This window comes from Sarcophilus harrisii, chromosome 1 (assembly GCF_902635505.1).
Source record: "Sarcophilus harrisii chromosome 1, mSarHar1.11, whole genome shotgun sequence".
In the NCBI taxonomy this organism is placed as follows: domain Eukaryota; kingdom Metazoa; phylum Chordata; class Mammalia; order Dasyuromorphia; family Dasyuridae; genus Sarcophilus; species Sarcophilus harrisii.
This window is the reverse complement of record NC_045426.1, coordinates 222,531,868-222,558,640: the sequence shown is the minus strand read 5'-3', so window position 1 is coordinate 222,558,640 and position 26,773 is coordinate 222,531,868. Positions and strand designations below refer to the sequence as shown.

Sequence of the window (26,773 nt, the reverse complement as noted above, 5' to 3'; positions counted from 1 at the left end):
TATTATATATGTATATATGTTACTTTTTAAAATTTTTCCCTCTCTAAATCAATATATGTAGAAAATTCATTGATGAAACTTTATTCCACATGTTTTTACTAATGATATATTTTAATGTGATCTAAGAATCCTTGTTATACTACTTGCTACTTAAGTGATGTTAATTTCTACATTTCATCTCATTAAAGTTTCAGTTTTCTCACCTGGACTGAGAGACTGTACTAACTGGTCTAAGTATCCAGCTTAATTCAGATTACTATGAAAACGATGCATTATCATTTAAGGAGTATTGGCTACCTTTTATCTTCTGTGTATATTTGATTAGGTGTAGTTATTACATTCTCCTTAACTGTCATTTACAGTTTCCTTTATAGTATATGGAGTTATAGTATATGTAAATGGAGAATTATGATCACTCCATTATCAAATTAATGAGTCAGTAGCTATAAAAAAATCAGTCCCATTTCAATTCTATTTGTTCTCATTTCATGAATCCTCTTACAGTATTCTGTCTCAGTTCTGCCTCGTGCCAAGATTTCTGGAAGCTTGTTTTCCCTTCTAACCCTTTTGGTGTTGGGTTTGGGTTTGATTTTTTTGTTTTTGCTAATAATGTTTCTAATCTTCTCTTGTTTTTCTTTGTAATGGTTCACAAATAAGTTTGTTCTCTAAACTGTTCTAGCCTCTAGCTATATTTTTTCTTGGCTTGGCATTGATATTGTATTTAGTGATTGAAGAAATTTCTTAGCTTTTTTGGTTAGCCTTTCTTTTAATTGTTTAAATTAATTAATCTTCCACATAAAATAATAGCAGGGAACAATTATACAGCACTTACTATGTGACAGGCTAATGCTAAATGCCTTACAAGTATTATCTTATTTGTTCTTCACACCAGCCTGGGGAGATAGATGTTATTATTCCCATTGCACTGAGGAGAAAACTGAGGCAAACACAGGTTAATATGTTGTCTGGGCTCATACAACTAGTATCTGAGGTTGGATTTGAAGTCAGGGTCTCTCTAACTCCAAGTCTACCACTGACTGTATCTACTGTACCACCTAGCTGCCCTGAAAATAATTAGTAATAATTGCTAATAATTGTCCATTTTCCATTTCTAAGAGTCAACTAGACTCTTTAAACAAAGTATCTCTTGTGGTTCCCTGAGGAACCATAGTATGATTCTGTGGAGTTCATGATCCAATGCAAAGAATGTGTTATTAACCTATTGCAAGGTAAGAAGATGGATAACACTTCACCTCAAGTGTGATTGCTAGTCATGGCCTCTTTCTCTAAAACCAATATCTTATCCAATATCTCTCTATCTCTCCTTTCTTGCTGGGCTTTCTCTCCTCAGAGTAGATCTATTTTAATAACTGCTCACCCATCTCACAGTTCAAATGCCTCTGGAAATTTAATTACCCTCTTCACATAACACTCATAACTTTATAAAATTTGTCTGGCCTCAGACAATTATGTGATCTGGGTAAGTCACTAAACCCTTTTTGCCTCTGGGAAGAAGTTTTTACCAGATCACCTCTTGAATATGGGAGCTGTCCCTGAGTGATGAAGTTAGCTCTGTGTTCTATGGCCATTACAATAAAAGCACTTCTGCCTTTTTATTATGGAGGGGTTAAAGTAAGTCACACAGATTGAGCAGGCAGATATGGGTTGTAACAGCATTACATCATCTTGCACCTATAAACCACCAAATTTCTAAAATTCCCTATAATTTTTCTAGCACTTTCCCCACCCCTCTTAGCTATAACTTTACCCTATATATTAAACTAATTACCAAATTTTGTAATTTTTATATCTTATATCTTTCCCTTTCTCTCTGATCACAAGGCCAATACCTAACTCAAGCCATAATCCTGTATTATTATGACAGACTAGTTCCATCAAAAGATTAGGGGCTATTGATTTGCCATTTTTCACTCCCATCTATCCTCCACATGATTTTTATGGTTCTTTTGTGAAATAAAACTAGGCCATATTTTGCCTTTAATTACTGAGTGGGCATTACCACTGATACTTGAGACCTGGAAAAGACCTTAGCTTAAAAAGGCCAAAGTCTCCCACTGTATCCAGGGCTATTACTACCTTGACCTATGTTTTGCCATTGAACAGCAATACTTCTGGAGGAGATAGGCTGATGATTCTGTACTCTTCTGCCTTACTTAAATTCAATTCACTTGCAAGTCAAGACATCATCTTCCTTCTATCACTGGTCCTCTTCAAGAATGAAGGATGAACAGCTTCACATAACTGTCAAAATGATTGTCCTAAAGTTCAGCAGTAAATATTTCCCCCTCAATCAATAAACTCCAGTAACTCCCTATTAATTCTTGGATTGATTGTTTTCTCTATAACATTCTTTATTAGCTTTCAAATTTTTGTGTAAGCTTTATAATGTGCATAAAAATAAGTAGAGTAGTGTGTGAATAATATGATGATAATGACACTATAATATAATAATATCTAAACAAGCATGAAGTTACATGATCAAAAATGTTTTTGTTTATAGATCTTCATTAAAAGGAGACCACTGGCTTAATTAAATTTGTTTTGTAATTGATTGATGTATAAATAATTTCTTCTCTATTATTTCTTCTAATGTGATGGAGATTATTGCACTTTGAGCTTTTGATATAACTAAAAAAAGATAATTCCAAAATGAATTATCTGTTAATAGCCATTTTCCATTCATTAAGATATGATCAATTTTGTTTTTGTTTATGTGATGCCATTTAATTCCCTTCCCACCTAGATACTTGTGATAACACTATATAAGGCTTCCAAAAAATTAGGTAGCTAGGTGCATAGTGGTTAGAGCACTGGGTTTAGAATTTAGGGTTTCCATTTAATTTTTTTCCAATCAGATTCCCCTATGCCTACATTTATATTCCAATAACAAAATATAAAATTTGATAATATCCTGAGTTTTTCTGCAATACATATTAACAAGTATGTTGTAACTATAACAGTGTACTTGCATATTATATTGAATATGGATCTTATAAGGCAAATGTTAATGACAGGTCCTATGAACTTGTGTTTCTTCTTCTGATGAATGAGATTAAATCAGCTCTCACAATTACTTTTTTCTCCTTCCCTGGGAAAATCTGTGAGCCATCTTTGCTTTTAGAATAAGCTTATGTATACTTCATCTCTATTAATAACAATAAGGTCAATATGGAAATTGTTTACTTTGTCCAGGAGTCTATATACTGATTATTGGATAAATATCTCACAAATTAATATTTTTATATATGTCAAAAATGTCATTAAAAACACCCACTTTCCTTTTTTCATTTTTCTTCAACCAGCCCTCCAGATATAGAATATGGCCACAAAGAGTTGAAATAATTTTTGTATTTTTATCTATTTTGTGAGTCTTCTAGGTCAAAGAATTTTTTTAAATAAATAACCTTTTGTAATGTTAGATCTTTCTGTAGTAGACAGTCTATAGTCAAAATCATATTTGAAACTCTTTGAATTTCTTAAAGGAGCAGCTAATTGATGCAACAAATGAAAAACCTGGACCTGATTAAAATCTAGCCTCAGAAATTTACTAGCTGTTACTAACTACTTATGCAAGTTACCTAACCCTATTTGCATCAATAAAATGAGGTTTCCTCCTCTATAAAATGATCTGGAATCCCCAAAAGGGGTCACAAAAAGGGACTGAAACATGACTGAAACAACTGAACAAGTGCTTATTAGAACTTATTAGAGTTTTTGCTCATTGACCTCAAGAATCCAGGATTACATTACTTCTAAATTTTGATGAGTCGTGGATATTGTACATTTTTCTCTTAAACAGTAATGGATTCTATACTTATCTTTCTACTCATGTGCTTTATTGACAACTGCATAACCCGATTTTTCTTTTGTATCTTTGCCAAATCACTTAGCCCTGTGACTAATGAGGTATATTGCTTGACAAAATAGATGCTCCCATTCAAATGGATTATGGGGAGGAGAAGAAGAGAAACCTTCTGAGGTTATACATGGAGAATTGTAGATTAGGAAGCAAAAGTTGGGAAAAGAGTCATGATTAGATGTAGTCCCCTATGTATAGGTAGCTTAAGCATAAGTCATGCAAAAGCAGAAGGTATTCAGCATTGACTGAATACTAACATACCCACACACAAATACATATACATACACACATATACCCTCCAGTGCAGATCCCAATGCAATGATTCTTCATTTCATTTCTCTGTTTCAGCTCTCTATTTCCCTCTTTCTGGGGCATGGGAGTAGATCAGAAACTGAAGTATTTTCCCTTGGGTAAAAGTCTATTTCTTTAAAATGTGTTGAACTTTCACTATTTATACCTTTACTTTTTCTCTTAAGCCAGAAATCGTTATAGACTTTTAACCACAGACATTGCTAAGAATATTCATTGAGAATGCAGCTAAAATAAGAAAATTAGAAGACCGGGATAGATATATATATATATATATATATATATATATATATATATATATATAGTGTGTGTGTGTGTGTGTGTGTGTGTGTGTGTGTGTATGTAAGAGGGAGAAGCAGAGAGAGAGACAGAGACAGAGATAAAGACAAACAGAAACAAAGGGAGAGAAACAGAGAAAGAGAGAGAGAATCAGATTGCTTGTTCTCTTGGGTAGGAGGAGGAAAGGGAAGAAAGGAGAAAAATTTGTAACATACCCAACATCTTACAAACGAATGGTGAAACAAGATTATGTAATCATCAACTAGGACAAACTAAGATCTTCTCAGAAATGCTGTAATTCAAGATAAGTCCAATAGGGGATGGAAAGTGTCATCTGCATCCAGAGAGAGAATTATGGAAACCAATGCAGACTGAAGAATAGTATTTTCATCTTTTTTTAATATGTTTCTTTTTTCTTTTTTTTTTTTTGTGGCTGTTGTTTGTTTCCCTTTTTGTCTGATTTATCTTGTATAACATAAAAAATAGGAAAATATGTTTGAAAATAGTGTACATGTTAAGAACAATGAATGCTAAAAACTCTTTACATGAAATTGGAAAAATAATACTATGAAGTACACAAAAGAAAATAAAGAGATGATGAGGAATTCCTAGTTTATTTTTTACAACATCCTAAAGAATTGAAAATACTTATAAAGAGATTCCTTTCGGCAATGATCAAATTATCAGGGGAACTAAAACTGAAGATCCAAAGGAAATATTTGGGAGTAATACCCTAATCTATAAAGCTTAGTAGCATATTGGGTGTGTGTGGCACTAAAAATGGTTAATAGCAAGTGAAAGTGATTGGTAATTCTTCTTGTCAGAACAGTAGCACAAAATCACATTATTGATAGACATTTATACATGTTAAATCTTATAATTAATTAGATAATAGACATTATTTATAATTATTGACTAAATTAGCTCTCTTTCAAGCTTAAATTTTGAATTTTTCTTTCAAATGAAAGGCATATCAATTTCTGAAAGCATCACACTACAATCATATACCTAAGAATATTTAATACTGATTCTTGTAGAAAATGTATCATTTTAAAATAATCTATATATGAATATATTTATATATGTACAAATTTAAATGTTAACAAAATGATTTGTAACTTGCTTGTCTTTAATTTTATCAAAGTTAAAAATCTTTAACATACAAGTAGGACAACTTTAATTGACTTAACATAAAGATATGTTATAGTATTTGACATCCCCAAAGTCTTAATGTAGTTGTAAGCTTTAAGAGATTATAACAGTGCTTTGAATTTTGGAACATGTTATTTCCCTTTTTTGACTGAATTTCTCATATGCATACAAATGTATTTTTAAAAAGTAATAGTATACTGTGTTGATGTTTTTTCTCACTATATGATTCCTTTTGTTTTTTAAAAAAATGAACTTGATTTTCATAAAAGGTTGAGTGTTTTCATTTAAAATATTTCAAAATGATACTCTTAAATATAACACCATTGAAAAATAACCTAACTTTGAATTCACCTTTGTGTTTTGTCCCCAAATCTTTTATAATTTAGTAATAGTATCTTGCTTTTTCTATTGAATCCACTTGAGCACTCCTCATACTACATATGAGTTTTCCCTCAGTGGCCCCTCACATTTGTCTAAGGTAGCTATACTTTTGATTGTCATGAAAATCTTATTTTTGTAGGAAACATGAAAGTAGGAGAATGAGGAAGAATAATAATTGGGTGCTGAGATTTCATATTAGCATAGGATAACAACAATTATTCCCATATTATGAATTATCTTTAATGGAAATGAAATGGCAATCTTACCCTTTTTGGAACTTGACTAGATAAGACCCCTATATAAACTATTAATTCTCATAGAGTGAGGATAATATATAAACTTGCAGAGGTAAAATATCAATAAACACACTATTTTACCCCCAAAAAACTATTTAAATGCAGTTTTAGAGAGCCTTGTTTCCTAACTTGTTAACATTTTTAATACTTTAATACTTAATAATATAATGCCATTATAATTACAATAATATTATTCATAATTCATTTTATATTTACTTTGTTGACATAAATGTTTGGTATTCTCTTATTTTTTTTTTTTAACTCCAACCAGTCTTATTTTCTTATTTTTGATATTCATCACTATTCCACTTTAAATTATAACAAATGAAAACAAATACTTGCATTTCTTTTATCTGCCCTCAAGTACTTAAAAAAGAACTCTTGCAAAATAAAGATAAAAGACTGTTTTTACCTGTCTATTAGGCCACATAAGTCTATCTGAAGGTCACTGAAATTCCCAAAGATGCTCTGTTGTACTGAAATCAGATCCACAACTTTGTTGCTAATGGAAATCTGTCTCATGCATCCCTGAAAACCCCCAAAAGGATTTTTACATTCGTAGTCAGAGCTGGTATTAGGACAACCTGAATACAAAAAAAGGAAAACAATTATTGTAGTAGTAGTAGTAGTAGTATATTGTTGTTGTTGCTGTTGTTTCTGCTGCTATAGTAGTTAGAAATTGACACCATCAGTTCATGATTTGTTTTCTATTTCACACATCTTTTGAATATTCTTTGTAGGAAATCAAAAGTTGTTTCAACACTAATACAATGAGGAAAAAATACAATCAATGAAAACTAAATGGGGATAATATACAAGCCTGGTGCTATAGAATAAAGGGATTTTTGCAGTCAGGCATTTCTAATGAATACTTTATGCAAAAATTTAAAAACAGGGGGAAGTAGCTTGGCCTGAAATGCAAATATTAATGAGTTACTATTAATACTCAAAGAAAATGATTAATGTACTTCCCCAACACCCCACATTATTCTCGGATTTTCTTCCAGATCAATGTTCCTAAATTATACAAAATTTTTTTCAGAGCATTCTTAAGAGAAAATAATTTTATAAACTATAAAATATTATACAAATTTTTATTGTTATTATTGTGTTATTAACCACCATTTATTTATTTAATAATGTAGTAAATACTGAGGGCTAAGAACTAGAAAGTCAAATGCAAAAAATGAAAAGCCTCTGCCCTCAAGGAGCTTACATGCTCCTGAAGAGAAATAACATTAAATTAGTCTCCCTTTGTCTCTCTCTGTCTCTCTCTCTCTCTCTCTCTCTCTCTCTTTCTCTCCCTTTCTCAAATTATTCAGAATATTTTGATGTGATTTTGTGCTTTCTTTCTGCTTCATCAGGTGCTAATAGATTTTATTTTTTCTTGCAATACTTGTTCATGGATGAATTTTTATTTCAGCTGTCATGGTCATAATCTCTAACAATATTAGTATTTTCACTGCTGTTTTTTATATTAATGCTCAAGGTCTTTGAATTTTCTTCTTTGAGACTTTTGGTAACTTCACATTTAATTTCCCATATTTTTCCCTATTACTTGCTTCCTGACAACCTCTTCTTCCATGAAGATTACCTTGATGTTATATCTCAAAGTCATTTTTACCTCTTTCCAAAGTGGATACTTCATATAATTCACCAGCCTCCGTATCTGTCCCAAATTATTTATGGGGACAGATCTGGTGTCCACTGGATAGGAGGGCTTTTTATCTCAAACAATGGAATGCAACATCATATCCTATTCTAGTATCTTTTATTCTGTGGGTACATTCTGTTGGCAAATTACTGTTGTAATTTAAGTAAGCTTCTGTCTTTGGGATTTCCATAGTGCTGAGGTGGAAGGGAAAGTGTAGAACTGAATGTTTCAGTTCTATGAGTCTGCTTGTGTAGTCTTGTCATTGGGTTTTTAATGTGTCCTAACTTGTGTAAACAGCTGACATTGTTTATCTCTTGTGCTTAATTCCTATGTTGGAAAGGTTCTAGGGGTAGTGAGGATCACAAATAATATCTTAATGGGGAGAAGAAATTGAGAGAAGGAACCTAAGAATGTTGCCAGGGCAGAAGGCAAAATATTCTGAGCAGAAAAGTAAATTGAAAATTAAATATGGCCCAGAGCAGGGAAGAGATAATGAGTTAGGCATTTACTCATTTACCAATCAGGACAACTCTCAGCCAGGGTGTGATTCCAAAACTGAACACATTAGCTACTTCCAAGGGAAAAGTGTGAGGAGACAAAGTGCTCTGTAGGAATTTCATGCATAGAATTCTACCAGGTAAAACAAAAGTTGGGGACTGTAAGGGCACTTGTTAAACTGGATAGGTGAAGAATACTACTCACTACATACAGAGAGTAAATGGATTAAAATGCAGAATGAGAAAAAACATTCTGCACATGAGCAACAGGAATTTGTTTTGTTTGACTAAGTTTACATATGAATCAAAAGGTTTTTGTTGTTATTGTTTCTCTTTTGTTTTTTCTTCATTTTTCTTTCATTTCAATAGGAAGAAAATTATATTTTGTAAAAATGGGAAAAAATAATAGATTAAAATAGATTTAGAAAGGTTCTTAGATCCAAATTTTGAAGGGCTTTAAAGGCCAAAGTAAGAGGTTTGTTTGTGATTCTAAAAATAGAAGGAAGCCACCAGGTCATCTTGATAAGGGAAGTGTCATGGTCAGACCTGTGATTTTAGTAAATAATTGTTATAACTATGTGGAATTTGAATTGGAGGGTGGAGAAAATGGAGATTAGTAGACCAAATACAAAGCTATTGAAGAAACAAGGTTACCCACGATCACCATCACTATTCAATATTGTATTAGAAATGTTAATTTTGGTAATAAGAGAAGAAAAAGAAATGAAAGTGATGCTATTTGAGTGGTCTAGATTAGTGGCTACAAGAGAGTTAAGAATCCCCTTTAAATCAGCCACAGGTTTTAGGAGAAAAGAATTCACTCATTCCTGAATGTTTAGTTGCAAAATGAAAGTTTATTGTTAGATAGAAATCAGTTTACCAAGAGACTGACTTCTTTAGTGGCAGATCTACAGAAAATGGAGTTTTGCACTAAGAATGCAGTTCTCAGTGGACAGAAGGTCCTGGCAGCAAAGACTTTAGTTGATGGAAGCTATTATATTGAGTGTCTTGGTGGGGGCTGGGACAGCCCACACAGAACAGGTCAGACCCGGTGGGGGCTAGTGGGTGGAGTCCCAAGTTGGCTCATCTACAAGCTGGGTTTCAGCTTTAGTTGGAATTTGAATAAAATTGAATAGAAGATCTTTAATTGAATAGGATTGGAATTCTTTTGCTCAGGACTGAATCAGCCCCACCTAGATAACAGAATGAAACTGTTTGTCTTGTTTCCCTAGGGCAGGGTCCATCACTGAGGCAGAGTTGAAGGAGATATTCTCCCTGCAAGGATTTTTAGAGTTTCAGTGTCCCTTCTTCAAAAGGAATTAGAGTAGGTAATAAGAAAACCAAATTATCACTCTTTGCAGATAATATGATGGCATTATTAGAGATCCCTAAAGAATCAACTAAAAAACTACTAGACACAATTATAACTTTAGCAAATTTGCAGGACACAAAATAAATCCACCTAAGTCATCAGCATTTTTATATATTACCAATAAAGTCCAGCAGCAAGAGATCCAAAGAGAAATTTCATTTAAAATAATTGTCAATAGTATAAAATATTTGGGAATCTATCTGCCAAGAGAAAGTCAGGAAACAAAACTACGAAACACTTTCCAAACAAATAAAGTTAGATCTAATCAATTTGAAAAATATCAAATGCTTATGGATAGGCCAACCCAATATATTAAAAATAACAATACTACCTAAGTTAATCTACTTATTTAGTTCCATACGAATTAAATTCCCAAAAAATCATTTAACAGATCTAGAAAAAATAATAGCAAAGTTTATCTGGAAGAACAAAAAGTCAAGAATTTCAAGGGATTAATAAAAAATAATTTAGGTCTGTGCCAGATCTAAAACTATTATAAAGCAGTGGTCATCAAACTATTTGGTACCAGCTAAGAAATACAATAGTTGATTAGTGAAAAAGGTTAGGTTCACAGGACAAAATAGTCGATGACTATCACAATCTAAAGTTTGACAAACCCAAATATCCCAGTTTTGGGGATAAGAACTCACTATTTGACAAAAATTGCTGGGAAAATTGGAAACTAGTATGGCAGAAACTAGGCCTTGACCCACACCTAACACCACATAGTAAGATAAGGTCTAAACGGGTTCATGATTTAGACATAAAGTGTGATATTATGAGCAAATTAAAAACAACAACAACAACAACAAAGAATAGTTTATCTCTCAGATCTGTGGAGAAAAAAGGAATTTGTAACCAAAGAAGAACTGGAACTCATTATTGAATACCAAATAGATAATTTTGATTATATTAAGTTATAAAGTTTTTGTACAAACAAAACTAATGTGAACAAGATTAGAAGGGAAGCAACAAATTAAGAAAATATATTTACATTTAAGGGCTCTGATAAAGACCTCATTTCTAAATAATAAGAGAATTGACTCAAATTTACAAGAATTCAAGCCATTGTACAATTGAGAAATGGTCAAAGGATATGAACAGACAATTTTCAGATAAAGAAATTGAAACTATTTCTAGGCAAATGGAAAGGTGCTTTAAATCACTATTGAGCAGAGAGATACAAATTCAGACAACTCTGAGGTACTACTACATACCTCTCAGATTGGCTAAGATGGCAGGAAAAGATAATGATGAATGTTGGAGGGGATGTGGGAAAACTGGGACACTAATACATTGTTGGTAGAATTGTGAATGGATCTAGCCATTCTGAAGAGCAGTTTAGAACTATGCTAAAAAGGTTATCAAACTAAACTGTGCATAGCCTTTGATCTAGTAGTGTTTTTACTGGGCTTATATTGCAAAGAGAAATTAAAAGAGGAAACCATATGTGCAAAAATGTTTGAGGCAGTTCTTTTTGTAGTGGCAAAAAACTGAAAACTGAGTGGATTTCCATCAGCTGGAAAATGGCTGAATAAGTTATGGTATATGAATGTTATGGAATGTTATTGTTTTATAAGAAAAGATCAGAAGGATGATTTTTAGAGAGCCTTGGACAGAATTACATGAACTGATGTTAAATGAAATGACAAAACTAGGATTTCACTGTCCATGACAATGACAAGATTGCATGATGATCAATTCTGATGGATTTGTCTTCTCAACAATGAGACGATTCAGGTCAGTTCCAATAATTTTGGGATGATGAAAACCATCTATACTCAGAAGAGAGGACTGTGGGAACTGAGCGTGAATCACAACATAGTATTTTCACTTCTTTTGTTGTTGTTTGCTTGAATTTTATTTTCTTTCCCATTTTTTTCCATATTGATATGATTCTTCTTGTGCAACAAGACAATTGTATAAATACATATGCCTATATTGGATTTACATATATTTTTACCATTTACTTATATTGGATTACTTGCCATCTAGGAGAGGGGGAAGGGGGAAAGGGGAAGTTGGAACACAAGTTTTTGCAATGGTCAATAGTGAAAATTATCTTTGCATATGTTTTGGAAATAAAAGGCTTTAATAAAAAGAAAAGAAAACTATTGGAATAGTTCAGGACAGAGGTGATGAGAGTCAAACTAGGATGTTGTTTCTGTGACTCAAAATAAGGGAACAGATTGAAGACATTATGTAGCCAAAAATGACATGATTTAGAAAATGATTTGATAAGTGGGAGAAGTAGATGATGAAAAAGATAGTACTGCCTTCAATAGAAATAGGACAGTTATAAAGATATAATGAGAGTTTTTTGAATGGAACATAAATTAGTTTTACTTTGGCCATTTTGAATTTGAGAAGTTTACAGAATGTACAGTTAGAATTGTCCAAGAAACAGTACATTATCTCAGCTTGGATTTCTGGAACACGCACCTATGATATTTGTTAATAATATTTCAAAAATGAAAAAAAAAATTCAAAAATTATATCATGAAATGAATCTTTGTAATATTTCATTGATTCTTTATATTAGAAAGGGAAATGAATAATATCAAAGAAATATAATTGCATATAAACACAATGTACCTTGTTTATTTTGAATTTAATAATATTTAGGTTGTTGGATCAAGTTATTACACAGCCAATTTCTATGTCTTTCTTTTCTGCATTTCTTTTTCAAATTATTTAAATAATATAAAATTGCATTTATTTGTACAGTCCTCAAAAGCATCATTATTATAGTTTTCAGTTAATGTTCAATATTTTTTATCAAAGGGAAATAAATATTTATGGAATGTTTGGAAAAATACTATGGAGAAAATCTATGGAGACAGCTCAAGGATTTTGGTATTTTCATTAGTTTCTCATTAATGTCATATGACTGTCAATGACTATTACAATCAATAGGAATAAAAATAAAAATTCAGTATTCAGCATTTCTTTACTTCACTACAATCTATGATAATATCTGATATGATAAAGCTGAGAAATTTCCATCATTAGTTTTATAATAGCACATCTTTTCTAGTGCTTTATAGCTTTGTATCTTTGTATTTCCCCAATCACATTCCTAATACAAATGGAAATTTCCATTCATATTTAAAATTACTAGGCATATGGCAGTATTGTACACTAACCTCATAATTTTTTTTTAAAAGCTTCAATCCCCATAATATAGGCAAACACTGAAGATTCTCATTACTCATTTTCCCACTTTATAAGGCTATATGTAAATAGTTGTGAAATTTCAAGTTCATCTTAGAAATATGGCATAAATTTCTAAGGAAATATCTATAGTAAATTGCATACTTTTTACTAGAACTCATCAATAAAGAATATTAGTTTAATAAGAGATAGAGATACTTTCTATTACATAATATAAGGTAAATAGTAAAGAAATTATTTACTCAGTTCATTTCTCTTTCGCCAGATGGTATTTCATTTAAATTATCCTAGAGCAAAAAGATTATGCCCATTACACACAAAACAAAAATAAATAAAGGACCTGCCAGTAAAAGCAAAGAGAATTTCAGAAAGGAAATGTCAAATCAGAAATATACATTGTGCTTATTTCTTTCAAACTCAATAAACTAAGGATCAAGAAAGCTAAGAGAGCTTCAGTGCAGGGATTGAAAATATAGCCCATGGGTAACTCTTAAGGTATATAATTAATGAAATAAAATAACAATGAGTTTTTCTACACTAAGCCCATTTAAAGAGTAGGCTTTAAGGCATGGATTTTTTTCCCCTAGAATTTTGGATAGAATAAAGCCAATAAGTCAGTTAGAAAAAATGCATTGCTATTAAGAAAATCTAAAAAGTTGAGAACCCCCTGAGGGGGCCAGATAACTTAGATTGTGTTCCTAAAAAAGGAACAAAGAAGAATGACAATCTAGTGTATTTCTAGTCATGGTTTTCTAGTCTGTGCAACATTCATGAATGGAGAATGCCATGGTCTAAATCTATGGTATAATTATATCTAAATGAAATAGTTTCCATTTAAAGGAAATTTAATAGCAAATGATAATTATTCTCAAAAGAATGCAAAATTATTCTACATATTTTGTGTGAGGAAAATTCACTACTCTGGGAAGAGTGAAAACTCAATAAAAGCTCTCTCCTGTGATATTAAAAAGTTTTCCTACTTCAGAGTTTGGTGATTTTTCATAAAGATAAAATTATCCAAGAGGCCAACAGATTGGTAACTCAGTTTGTGACATGCTATTTCAGGCTAAAATGGATATAATGATGATGGGAGACATCTGGCATTCTTAAAGAATGCCTTTTACCTCAGATGCCTCTTGGAGAATTTCAATAGTTAATGGAAAAGTCACTTAATCTTTCAGGACCTTAGTTTCCTCATCTGTAAAACAAGAAAGTTGAGTTCAATTGCCTTGAAAGATCCTTTCAGTTCTATGTCTTTGGAGAAATCCACAAACTTGTCAAAGAAATATTACAAAATATCTGAAATTACATCAATGTAGATTTTCTCTTCACTGAATTAAAAAACACTCCCACTTAAAAGTCAGCTTAGTAGGCAGTTTTTATTACTTTGAATTCAAATAATCATTTTCTAATGACCACACTTTTAGAGATGAGACTCAGGGTCTGTGGCTAGTATGGCTTTCCAATAACATAATCTGTCACCAAGAAATATCTTTGAATGTCTTACTACTTTGATAGAACTATGCTAAGATTATATTGTATTAGAACAGACTGTGATCCCAGGATCACCCTCCAAAACATGATACAAGAATTCAGTGAAGAATAAAACATTTTTTTAAATAAAAGGAAACATGTAATTTCACTGAATAAATATGAAAAAAACTCCACTATTTAAATATAATTTTGATCAGTCTATTTACATCAAGGGAGTACAATAAGAGAATCATTCAAATAATCCACATTTTTTCTCTAGAAAGACAATAAATATTCCATCATTAGAGGAAGAAAAAAATATAGTAAATTTGACTGTTTTATTTACTACGGGAAAAAAAAAAACCCACAACTTCTTTAGAAACATAATAATATTGACTAATTAAAATGAAGCATATTATGGAATATTTCTCTATTGTAAGAAATAATTAATAAAATGAATATAGAAAAAGCATGAAAAGCAATTGCAATCATTTCTGTTTGGGTCATAAACCCTGAGAGTCTTCCACTCCCAGATTCATGTATTTATTTAGTTAGTTTTGGGGTTTTTTTTGACTAGGTGAAAAAGGCAATTCTTTGCCTCAGTTGTTACCTAACATTAATAACCAAATGGGTTGGCCTAACACCTTAGTTTAAAAAGACCTAAGTCTCCCATTGCATCCAGGGTCATCTCTTGTCCTTCTAAACTATATCTGGCCACTTGATCCAGATGACTCTAGGGTAAAGTGAGTTAGGTGACCTTGCCCAGCCCTCCCTCAAAATCCAGTTCAAAATGATCCTCTTTGAGAAAAAAACAACACCTAATATATGATATCCAAACTATATCTGTTTAAGCATTTCCCATAATTCTTCTATATGTGCTAAAATCCAAATTTGGAGTAATTTCATCTATCTTTAATTGCAAAAACCTTTAAAGGTTTATCATATGATATGATTTGAAAGCACAGGCAATTTGCTAAAACTTGGTATCCATGATTTACTCTTATTATCTAGTATTTAGTATCATGGATACTGACCCCTACTGAAGGACAGGGGTTCAAATCACTCAAATCAGTCCCTTTTCCTGATTCCATGAATCCTATAATGCTACAAAAAGGAACCCCAGTAGGAAACATTATTTCTTTTCTTCCTTTTACTGGGGACTTATTTGAAGAAATGCATCAGCCTACATATGCCTAGATGTCTAGAGGAAGTCTTGGTGACTGGTAGCAACAGATGTGTCTTCTAACTAAAATCTGGACTCCTATACCATGGAAGGAAGGTACAGAGCCTTTCATAGGTCAATTCTTCCACATTCAGGAAAGTATTGTTATGTTCAGTAAAAATTAAGAATGTAAGAAATTTGAGAAGAGGTCAAAGTCAGTCTAAAGCTTACAGTAAACTAATGATGTCCCAAAAGATGCAGAAAATTGCTTTAGTTGAGGTTGAAGAAACAGAAACTAACAGAGATAATAGGCCACCAAGTGGGGATTTTGATTCAGTTGTTCTAAACTGGTTCCTGGAGAATCTCCATGGACTAAATTTGTGATTTGTCTCAGATTTGTCACAGAACTAAGCAGGTTGCTTAGTTAAGTGGTTGGGGATCTACTACTACTACTACTACTACAACTATTACTACTACAAATACTAGTACTAGTACTAGTACTACTACTATTACTATCAGCACCACAATTTATATGGGATTTGAAGGTTTGCAAAGTGCTTTACAAATATTGTCTCATTTGATCATTACAACAAAGTTAGAATACATTGTATTTTATTAAATTATTTCTATTTTACAGATAAGGAAACTGAGGCTAAGTGATCTGTTTAAGATAATACACCTACTAATTGTTTGGGGGGGGGGAATTGAACTCAGGTCTTTCTGACTCCAAGTCCATTGCTCCATCTACTGAACCATCTAAAAGAAGATTGATTGAATCAACAAATGTTCTCTGCCATTCTTGCCCCACTATAATCCAGTCAGTCAGTAAATAAATATTTGATCCTTTCCAGCCTTATTCCCTTAAAAAGAAAGTTTTCATAACACCTCATAAACATTTAGGTCAATTATATATGAATGGCACTGGCAGCATGATACCTTGTGCATGCAATCTGGAGTAAGAGAATAATGGTTGAAAGGGGAGGATATATGAGGAAAAGCAGAAGACCATATTGAAAGAAGTATGCTGAGTAAGTGTGCATGGAAGGGAAGAGTGAATAATAAGAACTAAAACGTTAGTTAGAGATAGATTATGAAGTTTTATAATGCAAAGAAGTTTTTATTTGGTATTTAGTCCTGTAGTAGAACAGTAGAGAGAGATAGGGATCTGCAATCATGAACTATATTCAAATTTGGCTTCATAGTCTTACTAGCTGTGTGACTCTGGACAAGTCATTTAGCCTGTGTTTACTTTGGTTTCCTCATCTGTGAAATTGAGATATTAACAATATCTTACCTTCCAAGATTTCTGTGAGGATTAAATGAAATAATAATTGCAAAGTGCTTAGCTCACTACTTGGTAATTAATAAGAGCAATAAGAATAATTATTTTTGTTCATTCCTTCAATCTTGTCCAACTTTTCATGACTCCATGGACCATAGCACATTGGGACCTTCTATCTTTTACTATCTTTCAAAGTCTGTCCAAGATCATGATATAAATGTTAGCTGTTATTATTTTTGAGATAATAGCTTCTTTTAGTTAACATCTGTGTTTCAGAAAAATCACTTTAATAATTGTTTGAATGGTGAATTAAAAGGGGAGACATTTGAGACAAGGGGACCAATTAGGAAGCTATTATAACATTGTAGGTGAGAGGTAATAAGAACCTAAGTAGAATGATGATTGCATAAGTGGATAAAAGGAGTTTAATTTGAAAGAATGTGAAGGTAGAGATGATAAGAACTAGTATTTGATTGGATATATGGGGTTAGTGAAAATGTGAATTTAGGGGATTAGAAAAAAACTATTAATATTCAAAAAATAGGGAAATTTAGAAGAATGAACACATTTGGTGAGAAATAAAAGGTCATTTTGGACATATCAAATTTGAGATGTTATAGGAGATGCAGCTTGAATTATCCAAAAGGAAGTTGGTGATGAGGGACTTATAATTTGGAAAGGAAAAGTTAGATCTGGGAGTCATTAGTCTAGAAATGATAAATCCCTGTGATTGAGTATGGTCACCAAAAGTTAGACCATAAAACGAAAATACAAGAATATCAAGGACTGAAACTTGGGATAGAACTAAATTTAGAGGATATGAATTTTAACCCAGCTAAAGGGACTGAAAAGAAGTGGTAGTTCAAATAACCTTGAGAAGTTATAGGGAATAGCTAGGGGCCTATCTGAATAATAACTCAAGAATCCCAACAATCATTCAGTGAAACATCTGATATCTTGGTTTAGTCCATACTAACTCTTACAATATCTTTGGAAAATAATGCAAAAGTTCTCATAGCTCCATCTCTTCTACAAAATAAATTTCTGCCTGACTCCTTCAGACTTCTTTAAATGTGCAACCTAATGTATAAGATATACAAGAATCAATCTGGGATTTGAATAGGGTATGAGTGTTCTGTACTCTTAATAAACATTCTGTCTGAGAAACCAAATCTAAAAATATGAAAATAATTCTCCTCTGCTTTCCCATGATCAAAACATGGAAGAAACTCTGGAAATTTTCAGGCATCACATTGTCAAGAAAAGTCACCGTGTTTTTCAGAGCTAAGTCTTAGCAAACAAGCTGTGCCCTGAGCTTGACATACATAATTCTTTGCACTCAGCCTCTGGATGATATCAGTCACAGCAAAATCTCAAAATTGTTTCATACGATTATTGTATTGCTTTGACCAGTACCAGATTTTCTTTGAGATTGGACAAGCAATGACTGTACCCCTATTATAAAATCCTGCTATGAATCAAACTTGTCACAATTGTTGCTGTTAGAGATTTGGCCATACTAAAGCAAGTCCCCCTTTGTGGGCAGAGAGCACCTATGTCCTTGCTTGCAGGCCATTTCCCTCTCTTTGAAATTAAACTTCTCTTTGATTCCTGCTTTTCCTAGCTCTATCCTGCTCTATTTGGCTTTGGCCATTCACAGAGACCAGGTAAGTCCTGTTGACAACACCCTCCTGACCTCAAAGATCTTGAGAAAAAGGAAACAAAATACAGGAATATAAAGCCAATAACAGGAAAAGATTTAGTCAGTGGATGATCTAAGCTATTTCAAATAGAGAACATTTGCAACCTAGTGGACAAGATGACCTGCAGATCTATTATTCTCACATAGGCATTATTAATAGGCGAGTTTTTCCATTCCCTTTCCCTTTTTACTCTGCTCCTGTTGTTATCAGGTATGATAAGACCATTTGCCATTCAGTTCTTTTCAGTTCTGTCTGACTCTCCACAGTTCCACTAAGGTTTTTCTTGGCAAAGATATTGGAATCAGGACAGCTAGATGCTTCAGTAGATAGAACACTGGCCTAAAGCCAAGTGGGCCTGAGGTCAAATCTAGCCTCAGACCCTTAAAACTTACTAGCTGTGTGATCCTGGACAAGTCACTTAACCCCACTTGCCTAAACAAACAAACAAAAATAATGAAATACTTTGCCATTTTCTTTTTCAGTTCATTTCAGTTCATCCTCATTCACATGAGGAAACTGGGGCCAACAGGATTAAATGACTTATCTAGTATCCCATAACTAGTAAGTATCTGAGGCCACATTTGAACTCGGATCTTTCTGATTTTTGGTCCCATGCTTTATCAATTACAACACCTAACTGCCCATACCTAATAATAAAAGGATACCCATACTCTTTCTGAATAATCACTCTTCTTTTATTTTAAAAATGGGATCATTATAAGGAATGATGCCCAGGAATAGTTTATGATAAGATTTATATCCACCAATACTAAGAGAATTCTTGATCTTCAAAGGTATTTGGGTGAGCACAATTACTTCTTTCTTACATGATATTAAAATCAAAACTCACAGCATTAATCATTAAGTCACAGCTCCTCCAACTTTTATCAAAATTGTATCCTAACCCCTTGGTTATTCTATTTCCTCCATTCAGCACTCACTTTCAAGAATTCCTGGCCACAATTGTATCCTAGACTTCCTTCCTGGACATATTGTCTCTATTATAAGAAGTCCAGGCATAAAATACTAACCATATCAGGAATAACAGGTATGAAAATCTGGCATGTACAATATATGGGAGTGGGACAAACCAGGAGAAGTGTGAGAATAGTCTTTTTTTCTATAATAAAGGAGAATAGGATGAAATAAGTCTTGAAGGTTAGGTTATAGTCAGATTAGGGAATGTCATAAATGTCAGGCTAAGCAGTTTGTATTTGATTAAGTAGACAGTGGAGAGCCACTGAAGAAAGTTTTTGAACCAGGAGACAATTCGATTAGGACGAATGTCATATACTTTAGGAAGATTACTTTCAGAGCTGAACTAGATCAAAGAAAAGAGAATGCAGAAGCAGGGGGAGGATGTAAGAAGCTATTACAATAATCTTGGAGAGAGGGGAGTAGAATCTGAATTAGAGTGGTAATCAAAGGAATGGAAATGAGACAGAATTGATCATAGACAGATACAGATACAGACACTGTATATGATACCACTGTTCAGCACAGTACCTGGCATATTGCTAGTGGTGTTGAAGAGAAGAGGTTTGTTTCTCAAAAAGATATTGAGATCTTGGACTGGTGTCAAGAGGTATCTCAAAAGAATTTATAGGTTTAGACCATCTTCAAAATTCCATATGGGATTTTAGCAATTAACAAGGTGAAAGACAAGACCAAAGTTGCCTGGTAGAACTCACAAGCAATGGGGAAAAGGCACTAGTAAGAAAGAAGACTACATGGCAAGTTCTTAATGAAGCCTCAGGGCCATAAGGCAGGCTAAATTCCTTTAAAAAAAAAAAAAAAAAAAAAAAAAGGAGTTTAACAGGGAATTGATTATGCCACTGAGTGACAGCCTCAGGAGTTAGGGTGCTAACAGACATTAGCAAAGAAATGAGGTACAGATAGATTCTTTTATAGGGGAAAATAATCTTGAGGGTTGATATCATGACTTGGCCTTCCAATTGGACATAGTAACTATGGGGTTATAATGATTTTTGTCAATTTGAGGAAATGAGCTAGGAATTCAAAGAAGGTCCTCAACTAGGGCTGACTGTAATAAAGGCCTACTTAAGATAACAAAAGGGCAAATTATGATCTAAAAATCCACTTATAATCCTTTTAGTGCTCCTAACTACCCATCTAGCTACCAAGGACCAAAGACCCAGTCCTTGGCAAATAAATATTGATTGATTGACACAACATTGTGCATTATTCCAGTATTTCACTAGGATGAACCCATTTGTGCTTTGTTGCCTGAAATGTAGAATGTTAATATTTATCATAGAGGTAGATTTTTTTATTACAATTCATTAAATAATTTTAAAAATGTATTAATTTGCTAGTTTTCCAACAAATTGTCAATCCTTTAATTAAATTACTCAATTTGATTAATTGTTAATCACCTAATTAAAAATATGAACAATCATTTTTTTTTTTACTTATTAAACTTAGGTCCCCATGATACCATGGAATAATATGGCCTTGAGATGACCTCCTTTGTTTTCTTCCTTTTTTTTTTTTTTTTTTTTTTTTTTTATTTTGGTGAGGCAATTTGGATTAAGTGACTTGCCCAGCATCACACACCTAATAAGTTTATTTTTTTGTTGTTCATTTATTTATTTATTCATTTTTGACTTACATTCAGTCTCCTTAGTTCTTGATGCAAATGGCATTTTCTTGTTAAGGACCATGCCTAAATGAAGGAGCAGGCCAATTCTCTGAGAGCCTCTACAGCTGTGAATCATAACACTTGAAGGAGTTGCAAAGCAACCTTCATAAATGTTCCTTGTGGATTGGGAATGAAATAAAATGGAGGCAAGAGGGACAAGGAGAGAGGTCAGAACACAACTGCCTCTTAGTCTCCTTATATCATCATCATCATCCTCTCACATGAAGAGATCCATTCTACAGGTCTGAGTTAGACCTCCAGCAGCTACTGACAGGTGGCTCTTGTATCACAACATTTTCTGTCCAAAGTCTATGGGGATTGTTTTGGATCATTGAAGCACTGAGAAGAACCAAGTCTTGCATAGGTCATCATTGAACATTCTTTCTGTTATTGTGTATAATGTATCCCTGCTCTGCTTGTTTCACTCAGCATAAGTTCATGTAAATCTTTCCAGGCTGTTCTATAATCTGAAATCATTTTTAATAGAACAATAATATTACATTACCTTCATATGCCACAAATTACTCAGCCATTCCCCAATTTATGGGCATCTACACATTTTTCAGTTCTTTGCTACCACAAAAAGAACTGCAACAAACATTTTTGCACAGGGGTGTGCTTTTCCCTCCTTTATGATAGCCCTTTAGACATAGTTCCCGATTGCTCTCTAGAATGGTTGGATATTTCACAACTCCACTGACAATGCATTAGTATCCCAGTTTTCCCATATCCCTTTCAACATTTATTATTATCTTTTCCTGTCATCTTAGCCAATCTGAGAGGTATGAGTGTTGGTGGCCGGACCATAGTCATGGAAAATTACCGGACTGCAGACCTTGCATCAAGCAACAGATGGCGGCCAAATGGCCAGGAAAGCGGAACGACCCCCGCACCTCAGAACATATATCCATGGTATTGTGTCAGCCACAGAGATGTCTCAGGGCGTAAGGACCCTGGAAACTCAGATAAGAACAATAACCACAGGATGTCCTTCCTTCTCCTCCCGGAACATCTGCTCCCTCCTGTAGCCCCCTCCCATACCTTTTCTCCCACGCAACGCACATAGCTTCACTCTCCCCTGCCAGCTTTTGTCCTCACGTATCACGCCTAGCTCCACCCTATATAACCTGAGCTGTTTCCAGCAATAAATGAGACTTGCTTGCTTCAATGGTATGCTGTCTCCCTCCTCCTTCCCGCCCGTTTCTCTTTCAGGCTGGGTCCCCCTCGGTTCCCCACGAATAATTGAGTCCCGGTGGACGGGACATATGAGGTAGTATTTCAGAGTTTTAATTTACATTTCTCCAATCAATAGTGATTTAGAGCATTTTTTTTCATATGATTATAGATAGCTTTAATTTCATCATGTGAAAATGATCTCTTCATATCCTTTGACCATTTATCAGTTGTGGAATGATTTGTATTCTTATAAATTTGACACAGTCTTTTATATATTTTAGAAATGATATCATTACCAGAAACACTGGCTGTAAAGATTTTTTCCCCAGCTTTGTACTTCCCTCTTAATTTTGTTTCTGTTAGTTTTGTTTGTGCAAAAATGTTTTAATTTAATGTAATCAAAGTTGTTCATTTTGTCTTTCATGTTTTTTATTTCTTCTTTGGTCATAAATTCCTTTCTTCTCCAAATATCTGATAGGTAAATTATTATTCCATGCTCTTTTAATTTGTTTATGGTATCATCTTTTGTGCTCAAATCATGTACCCGTTTAGATCTTATTTTGGTATGGGGTATGAGATATAGGTCTATGCTGAGTTTCTGACATATTATTTTCCATTTTTCCAAGCTCCTTTTGTCAAATAGTGAGTTATTTTCTAGAAGCTGGAGTTTGATAGTTTATCAAATACTAGATTTCTATAGGCCTTGATTTTTATATCATATGTACCTAAACTATTCCACTGATCCAGAGTCTAGTTCTTAGCCAGTACAAAATGATTTTGATGATTACTGCTTTATAATATTGTTTTAAACTTAGTGTTGCTAAGTCATCATTCTTTGTATTTTTTTCATTTATTCCCTTGATATTCTTGACCTTTTGTTCTCCCAGATGAATTTTATTATTATTTTTTAACTCTATAAAATAATTTTTGGCAGTTTAATTGGTATGGCACTGAACAAATAGACCAATTTAGACAGAATTGTCATTTTTGTTATATTACGTCAGCCTACCCATAAGCAATTGATATTTTTCCAATTGTTTAGATTTGATTTTATTTGTGTAAAAGTGTTTTGTAATTGTTGTCATATAGTTCTTGTCTTGGCAGTTAAACTCCCAAGCATTTTCTGTTGTCTACAGTAATTTTTAATTGAGTTTCTCTTTCTATCTCTTACTGATGGACTTTGTCAGTAATAGATAGAAATTCTGATGATTTGGGTGGGTTTATTTTATATTCTGCAACATTGTTAAAGCTGTGGATTGTTTCCACTAGGTTTTAGGATGATTTTCTATGATTCTCTAGATATATCATCATATCATCTGCAAAGAGTGATAATTTTATTTCCCTCATTGTCTATTCTAATTCTTTTAATTTCTTTTTCTTTTCTTATTGCTAAAGCCAACACTTCTAGTACAATATTAAACAGAAGTGGTGATAATGGGCATCCTTGTTTCACACTGATCTTATTGGAAATGCATCCAGTTTCTCTCCATTACAAATAATGCTTGCTGTTGGTTTTAGATCAATATTGATCATTATATTAAGGAAAGTTCCCTTTATCCCTATGCCCCCTAGTGTTTTTAGTAGGAAGGGTTTTGTATTTTGTCAAAAGCTTTTTCTGCATCTATTGAGATTGTCATATGATTTCTGTTTTTTTTTTTTGTTGTTGTTGTTGTTATTGATATGGTCTATTACAATAATAGTTTTCCTGACATTAAACCAGTGCTGCATTCCTAGAATAAATCTCACTTGGTCATAGTATATTATCCTGATGATTAATTGTTGTAATCTCTTTGCTATTATTTTATTTAAAACTTTTACATTAATATTCATTAGAGAGATTGGTCTTAATTTTCTTTCTAGTTTAGGTATCATTGCCATATTTGTATCATAGAAGGAACCTGGCAGTACTCCTTTACTTATTTTTTTCCAAATAGTTTACATAATATTGGAATTAATTGTTCTTTAAATGTTTAGTAGAATTCACTTGTGAATCCATCTGGCTCTGGAGATTTTTTCTTAGGGAGTTCATTAATGATTTTATTCAATTTCTTTTTCTACAATGGGACTATTTAAGTAATTTATCTCCTCTTCTGTAAACCTATTTTGTAAACAAAAATTTATATTTTTGTAAATATTCATCCATTTTGGTTAGATTGTCAGACTTCTTGCCTTATAGTTGGTCAAAATAGCTCCTAATGATTGTTTTAATTTCTTTATCACTGGTGGTAAATTCACTTTTTTCATTTGTGATGCTGGTGTTTTTTTTTTTTCTGTCTTTCTTTTTCTGATCAGATTAAACAAAGATTATCTATTTTGTTGGTTTTCTCATTTTTCATATAATATTGACAAAATACTGACAACTAACTCTCTGTTTTATTTATTAGTTCAATAGTTTTCTTAGTTTCAATTTTATTAATCTGTCCTTTGTGTTTAAGAATTTCTAATTTGATATTTAATTGAGGATTTTTAATTTGTTCTTTTTCTAGCTTTTTTAGTAGCATGCTGAATTCATTGATATTCTCATTCTCTATTTTATTCATGTAGCTATTTAACCTGTATCCCAAAAAAAGAAAAGGACTCACATATGCAAGAATGTTTGTAACAGCACTTCATCCAGTGGCAAGGAATTCAAAACTGAGTGGCTGTCCATCAGTTGAGAAGATTGAATAAATTATAGTATATGAATATAATGGAATATTATTGATATAATATACTTAGAAAATGCTAGAAAATCATCCAACTACCTACTCAAAAAAATAGCAAAGTTGCATGATAAAAAATACACAAGTCAGCAGCATTTCTATATATGACTGACAAAGCCCATCAGCAAGATATAAAAAGAGGGCAAGTCACTGAACCCTGTTTGCCTCAATTTCCTCATCTGTAAAGTAAGCTGGAGAATGAAATGGCAAACCATTCCAATATCTTTGCCAAAAAAAGTCAACTGGTATCACAAAGAGTCAGATGCAATTAAACAATTGAACAAAAGCAACAATATGCCCTTCCTATATGTCAGTGCCTGAAACAATCCTCACTCGATATGCTATTCTTTTGGCTTATATGCTATATGATTTTTCTTTATGCACAATCATTTAGATTCCTATATTGGAAATGTTGTTACACTTTGTCTCATTTTTTAAATAATAGCTTTTTATTTTTCAAAATACATGCAAAGATTGTTTTCAACATTAACTCTTGCAAAACCTTGTGTTTCAAATTTTTCTCCCTCAATCCTCTCTTCCCCTCCACCCTAGACAGTAAGTAATCAAATATAGGTGAAACATGTATAATTCTTCTAAACATATTTCTACATTTGCCATGATGCACAAGAAAAATCAGATCAAAAAGCAAAAAGGAAAAATTTGGGAAAAAAATAAACAAACAAGCAAATAGCAACAATAATAAAAAAAAAAGGGGGGAAATACTGTTTTGATCCACATTTAGTCCCCATAGTCCTTGCTCTATATGCAAATGTCTCTCTCAATCACAAGTCTGTGGGAATTGCCCTGAATAATCTCATTGTTGAAAAGAGCTAAGTCCATCACCATTGATCATCATATAATCTTTTTGTTATTATGTACAATGTTCTTTTGGTTCTACTCACTTTACTTAGCATCAGTTCATGTAAATCTCTCCAGGACTTTCTGAAATCATCCTGCTAATTGTTACTTATAGAAAAATAATATATTCAGGTCCCTTTGTGTTTGCAAAGGATAGCTTTACCTTTTTTTTTTTTTTTTTTTTTTTTTTTCCCCTAGGAAAAGCCTGGTTTCTCAGGTTTTGCCTTTGAGAAATAGGACATGAGGTTTCTCCATTGATCTGCTTCTCTACTGAACCAGGACTAAGGGTTTTAGTTGCTAATTTACTATGATTAAGACCTTCTTACTTGCTTTGCCAGAATATATCTGATGGGCTGATCATCCTTTTCATCCTAGTGAAACTGAACTTTCTTGAAGTTTTTTTTTTTTTTTTTTGTCTATTTTGAGCTGGAGAGTGATTTCATTCCATTAGACTCTGTTCAGAGTCTTGGTTTTATGTGATTTTCAAGGGAACGTAGGAGAGCTCGGGTAGGTACCTGTCTTTACACTGCCATCTTGGCTCTACCACCCAGAAGTGAGCTAGAAAGGTTTCTGTTTAAGTGTCTGAGGCCAAATTTGAACTCTGATCCTCCTAAATTTCAGGGCTAGTGTTTTAATCTACTACAACATCTTGCTGCCTCCCTCCTTTGTTTTTCAAATGAATATGTCATTATATATATTTTTGGAATAATACTTAAGAGGTAAGAAAAATGATAAATTCATAAGAGCAAAGTGGTATGGGA

The 26,773-nt window shown here is 32.8% G+C and overlaps 1 protein-coding gene across 3 annotated transcripts in view; it reads right to left on the bottom strand.

Moving 5' to 3' along the window:
* The window catches only part of LOC100916704 (contactin-associated protein-like 4), a 604,589-nt gene that overhangs the window by 143,793 nt on the left and 434,023 nt on the right, over positions 1-26,773 (bottom strand). For all 3 annotated transcript variants that reach the window (XM_031937658.1, XM_012542655.2, XM_031937666.1), the window contains one exon: positions 6,710-6,881. In XM_031937658.1, the coding sequence (XP_031793518.1) occupies positions 6,710-6,881 (172 nt within the window). The remainder of the gene's footprint in view (positions 1-6,709; positions 6,882-26,773) is intronic.